Genomic DNA, 6,000 nt, shown 5'->3' on the forward strand with positions numbered 1-6,000 from the left:
TGCACGAATGTTTGTGGCAGGTCTCTTTGTAGTGGCCAGAAACTGGAAACTGAGCGGAAGCCTATCAACTGGAGAATGGCTAAATAAGTTATGGTATATGAATGTTATGGAATATTATTGTTCTGTAAGAAATGACCAACAGGATGATTTCAGAAAGGCCTAGAGAGACTTACGCTAATTCATGTTGAGTGAAATGAGCAGGACCCAGAAATCAATATATACTTCAACAACAACACTGTATGATGATCAATTCTGATGGACCTGGCCATCTTCAGCAGTGAGATGAACCAAATCAGTTCCAAGGGAGCAGTAATGAACTCAACCAGCTACACCCAGCAAAAGAACTCTAGGAGATGAATAAGAACCATTACATTGAATTCCCAATCCCTCTATTTTTGCCTGCCTGCATATTTTTTTTATTTCCTTCACAGACTAATTGTACAAAATTTCAGAGTCTGATTCTTTTTGTACAGCAAAGTAACGGTTTGGACATGTAAACTTATTTTTCATTTAATTTATACTTTAATATATTTAACATGTACTGGTCATCCTGCCACCTAGGGAGGGGGGAAAAAATTGAACAAAAGGTTTGGCAATTATCAATGCATATAACTTGTAAATAAAAAGCTATTTTAAAAAAAGAGAGAAAAAAAAAAAGCTTTAGCATTCCTAAGAAAAAGACCAGAGTTGAATAGACAGTCTTGACATTCAAATACAAAATTCAAGAGAAGCATAATAAGGTAAATAAGAAAGGGAAATTATAAGGGTCTAAATAAAGTTAAGCCTTGTCTCATTTTTATTTTCTCATTATTATGGCAGTTAGGAAGAGCTGTGGTAGAAGGGGTAAACTATCTCACATAAAAGAGGCAATAAAGTGCTTTTACAATGGAGGGAAAGATGGGAGAAAAGAGAGTGGGGAATGATTCAATTTTCTTTTTCTCTGAACTGGCTCAGAGGGAATAGTATACAGTTAATTGGGTATAGAAATCTATCTTATCCTTCAGGAAAACGGGAGAAGGAGATAAGAAAGGAGTAATGCTCATAAAAGGATGGATAGATTGGGGGAGGCAGAAGTCAAAAGGAAAACATTTTTTGAGAAGGGACAGGTATAAGGATAGAGAGCCAAGAATAAATAGGGAGGATGCAGAATGGAGGAAAGCATAGTCAGCAATCATACCTGAAACAAATTTTGAAGTTTCTCTGATGAATGCCTAAGCTCTCAAATTTATAGAGAAATGAGTTAAATTTATGGGAATAAGAGTCATTCCCCAATTGATAAATGATAAAAAATAGGAACATTCAGTTTTTACATGAAGTAGTCAAAGCTGTATATAGCTTTATGAGAAAGTGATTAGAGAAATGCAAATTAGCACAATCTGAGCGCCTCACACCTAAAAAGACAGAGAAGGAAAACAACAAATGTTAGAGAGGACGAGGAAAGACTGAGACACTGGTGTGCTGTTGGGGAAAAGTGAATAGATTCAGTCATGGAGGAGAGTGACTTCTGCAATCCGGCTGCCTCCGAAGCGGGCCCGGTCTCCATCATCATCTCCTCGAACGCATCGGGGCCCGCTTCCCACCGGGGCAGAAGGCCAGAACAGTGACGCCCAGCGAACGGAAGCCCTCTGGCAGCACGGAGGAGCCACAGTGAGAGAGCACCCGGCTGTCACCAGTCCGGGACTGCACTAGACCCCGGGCCAGCAGCCTCTACAACGGAGAATGAGCAAGAGAACCAAGCGCTTATCGCTGCTCCGGGGCCCACAAAGCGCTGCGTGTAGCTCCCCTAACTTGACATCCCGCTCGTTATTTTCTGACAGGTTTTTCTCCCAGGTAAGGAAATCCCGGCTGAGCCCTTTGCGGCTCCTGGCTGCCTCCCGCGGAGGCCTAATGGACAACGGGCGCGCCCCGGGGAGGCCTGGGTTCGAGGGCCGCCTCGGGAGCCCGGGGCGGCGCTCAGACACCGGGCCCGTCAGGCCGGGGCGGGAGCGAACGCGGAGGCCGCACGAGGCTATTCCGCGATACGGAGACACCAAAATGAATGGTCGTTATTAGGCCTGTTGTTGGGCCGGGCAGAGGGCGCGTCGCGGCGGCGGGGGACGGCGGGGGACGGCGGGGGGCGGCGGGGGGCGGCGGGGGGCGGCGGGGGGCGGCGGGGGGCGGCGCCTCCAGTCTCACCTGAGCGGAGGCCTCTCGGGGCCGGGGATGCAGGCCCGGGGTCTGGGCCGGGAGCCGGGCCGGGGTCCGGACTAGGGCTGGGCTCGGAGCTGGGGTCGGGGCCCGGACCGGAGCTCAGGCAGACGCTGCCGCGATCTGGGCCGACGCCGTGGCGGCTGGCTCTGGGCCACTGCTCCCGGAGGCGAACCAGACAGCGGACCAGCAGCACTACAGCCGACGCGCCCAACAGCTCCCAGGCCAGCGTCTGCCACTCTCCGGGCCCCTCGCCCCACCACATAGCCGCGCCCCCGCCCGGACGACGACGACAACGACAACGACAACGCCTCCCACTCGAGCTTCGGCTCCCGCTCAGTCTCCGGCCGCCTCAGCAGCGCCGGGGTCCTGCCCGGGCCCTCACGACGGCGGCTGCGCGCGCAGCCCGCCTGCCTCCAGCGCTGCCTGACAGAAAGAAGGTAGAGAAGTCACGGGGTCCTCGGAGCGCCAGCCGCCCCCTCCGCGGCCCGGGAAGACTCCAGGGGGCGTCCAGTCAACTACACACAAACGGGGACCTAGTAATGCCCGAGGTCTCCGACCCCACAGGCTCAACATTGGGCACCGGAATGCCAATGCGCACGCGCATCCGAGCCCCGCTCGCTCTCCTCCCGTCATCCTCAAGATCAAGTCCAAGTACGCTAACCGAGCTCTCGCCTCCTCCCCTTTGAAGGGATTGGTGCGAGCCCTGCCCCGCCCAATCCAATGGAACCCGCCCCAGAATCTCCTGCCCCACCCCACGAGGGCCTCGCCCCGGGCTTCCCACTTCCCCTCTCCCTGGTCATTTTAGCTCCCACGCGAGACTATGCACACACTCCCGAGTCTGCCAGTCCCTGGGCTGCGCGTGCGCTTCTGCCTCCCCCTGAGGCGGGATTCTGCAGCAGGGACCGCCCCTTCACCCAACATCTGCATCGCTCTGCCCGAGGGGCTGGAGCCCCTTGCAGCGCGAGCCTTTGCACCAAGAAACTGACGCCCTCTGCCAGACCAGAGCGTGGTCTATTTCTGTGGTTGTCGATTACCTAGAAAGAGATGGAGAAATGTTAATGTCCATGCAAACTTTAAAACGCGTCCGGGGTGTTACCCCACCCTCTCACCGCGCCCATTATTAAACATTTACGGGCTCCCCCCGATTCAGACCATAATTATGACGATTGGTTTTTCTTTTGTATTTTGTCCACACCTATGTTTTTATTAGTATAAGGGAAATTCCTATGGCAGAAACTCCCTTTCCCGAGGAAGATCAGTCCCACTTCTGCAACTCAGTCTGAGTAAAAAGTTGTCCGATTGTGATGTTTCCCAAGCCTTACCTCCTTTAATTACAATGCTTTCCCTCTTTTAATTATTTCTTATTTATGCTGTATATAGCTTGCTTGGAATCTAGCTGCTTGCACGTTGTCTCCTCCGTTAGAATGTAAGCTCTTGGAAGACAGGAAATGTCCTTTTTGTCTTTTTGTATTCTCAGTGCCTCGTACAGTGTCTGGTATATAGTAGGTGTTTTATAAATGTTTATTTAAAAATATATAATGTTTAAAGCTAAATTTATAATGTTCAAAATTTGTAAATTTATAATGTTTATTTATAAATGTATAATGTTTAAAGTTAAATTTATAATGTCCAAAATTTGTAAATGTATAATGTTTATTTATAAATGTATAATGTTTAAAGTTAAATTTATAATGTCCAAAATTTGTAAATGTATAATGTTTAAAGTTAAATTTATAATGTCCAAAATTTGTAAATTTGCAATGTTTATTTATAAATGTATAATGTTTAAAGTTAAATTTATAATGCTTAAAATTTATAAATTGATTGATTAAATTCAGGAATTGATGCACCATAGAATGTCTGATTTGAAAGGAATCTCAGATGGTCTGTAGTTTCTTAGGGATTTTGATTGGAAGGGACCTTAAAGATCATCAAATCTATCCTCCCCGTTTTAGAGAAGAAAACAAATCCACAAGAGTGTGACTTGCTAAGATCCCACAAAAGAGTATAGATAGCAGAAGCAAGTTTTAAACATAGGTAATAAAGATTCCAAATCCAGGACTCTGCTCTCTGCCTGAAATAAAAAGAATTCCCTATAGGATGTATCTGACGAGAATTGTACATATTTAACCTATATCAAATTGTTCATCAACAGGGAATGTTGAAAACTATACATGTATTTGGAAAAATAAAATACTATTGAAAAAACATATATTGTTATGCCACAGTTCTCTTTAACTGTTCTGACTTGGTTTCCCTGCACTAGTTTCTTCTGTCTCAATTCCTTAAAACTGTAAAAACCCCTTCTGGTCCATTAAGATTGGGAACCATTTACTCTAAGGTTATAAATTGTTAGCAAGATAAACAAGAAGAGCAGACCTCCTGTCCTCAAGAATTTACACTATCCCTCAAGACCTCACTGACATCTTTATCTCTAGGTATTCAGACATCCTGTCTCTGGGCTTTTAGGATTAATGGTCTCCCCACATCCTGACAGAAGTTTTCCCGTGCTTCTTGGTTCTTTGTTTCTAAAGAGTATTTAAGAAGCTGGGTTCCTCCCATTCAATGCTGGATTCTTTGAGATGACAGTCTCCTCCAGCCCTGGGACCAACATGGTTTCCTTGGTCCCAGTATATCTTTATCTGACTGGATAGTTTGAGACGAGAGTCCTGTCCAGTCAATTATATTCTCCAATTAATAATATATTGAAAACCCTCTAATCTCTTTCCTGCCTCAGTTTCTCTGGCATTACAATATGACCAATATTGACCTCTTCATAGAGGAAATATTGAATATCAGATCAAGGCTATACTATACCTCCCTCCAAACAGAAAAACCTGAGAGCAAATCTTGTCCGGACTCTCTCCTGCTTTGTGACTCAGAGGAAGTCATTCAACATGTCTGAGACTCTGAATCTATAAAATGGGGATAATTAATAATGTCTGTATTAATAATAATTGAAGCTTCATAGACCTCTGAATTTTAAATGAGCTATTATGTGTACAATGGAGGATCTGTAAAATGGGGATAATTAATAATGCCTGTATTCATAATAATGAATACTTCATAGACTATGAAATTTAAGTGAGCTAATATATATATAGTGGCTTTGTACATAATGTAAAGTCCTAAAATAAATCAAAGCCATGATTTCAGGAATAAAGAATCTTTAATGGTGAAAACAGGGTAGCAAATCTGTCACCCTGGGGGATGTCCAGTGGATTTTCCAACCAAAGAGATCCATGAAATAGGAGAGTTGGGGGAGGTAACAAAAAGTAGCAAGGACTGGTCACAAGATCCCAGCCACCCTCAGCAATCCCTGCAAGGAAAACCACTTCATACTGGCTGTTTTGTCCTTCGAGCCACGAATCCCAATGGAAGGGAGCAAAGATATCAAAGGCCTTGATCCAGTTTGAGCCACTCCCCTCTAAGGCAAAATTCCTGGGTGAGGGATCTAGAGTGTGGTTCAGCTCAACCTAATCAAGAGTAAATATCTTAAAGAGTAGAAATGCAAGGACTTCCCCCTTCCCCCCTATTTCTGACAGAACAAGGATCATTTAAGGGAATGACAAATTCACATTACATTTGGTATTAATTTCTATCACATTAACAACTATATCAACAATTTCCTGTCAACAAGTACTTAAGGACTTATTGTATACTAGATAGTGAAAAAGTAAGTCAAAAGATAAAGCCTACCTTCAAAGAACTTGAATTCTAAAATTATGAGCACAATCGACCAAATCAATAACAAAACCAACAGAAATCATATGATTATCTCAATAGATGCAGAAAAAGCCTTTGATAAAA

General features: G+C 44.9%; 1 protein-coding gene across 1 annotated transcript in view; it reads right to left on the reverse strand.

Annotated features, from left to right (window-relative positions):
* The window catches only part of ANKLE2 (ankyrin repeat and LEM domain containing 2), a 34,177-nt gene extending 31,355 nt beyond the window's left edge, over window positions 1-2,822 (reverse strand). The window contains exon 1 of the mRNA XM_031956345.1: window positions 2,176-2,822. Coding sequence (XP_031812205.1) covers window positions 2,176-2,452 — 277 coding nt within the window. The 5' untranslated portion in view covers window positions 2,453-2,822. The remainder of the gene's footprint in view (window positions 1-2,175) is intronic.
* Between the last annotated feature and the right edge of the window lie 3,178 nt (window positions 2,823-6,000).

Source organism: Sarcophilus harrisii, chromosome 1 (assembly GCF_902635505.1).
Source record: "Sarcophilus harrisii chromosome 1, mSarHar1.11, whole genome shotgun sequence".
In the NCBI taxonomy this organism is placed as follows: domain Eukaryota; kingdom Metazoa; phylum Chordata; class Mammalia; order Dasyuromorphia; family Dasyuridae; genus Sarcophilus; species Sarcophilus harrisii.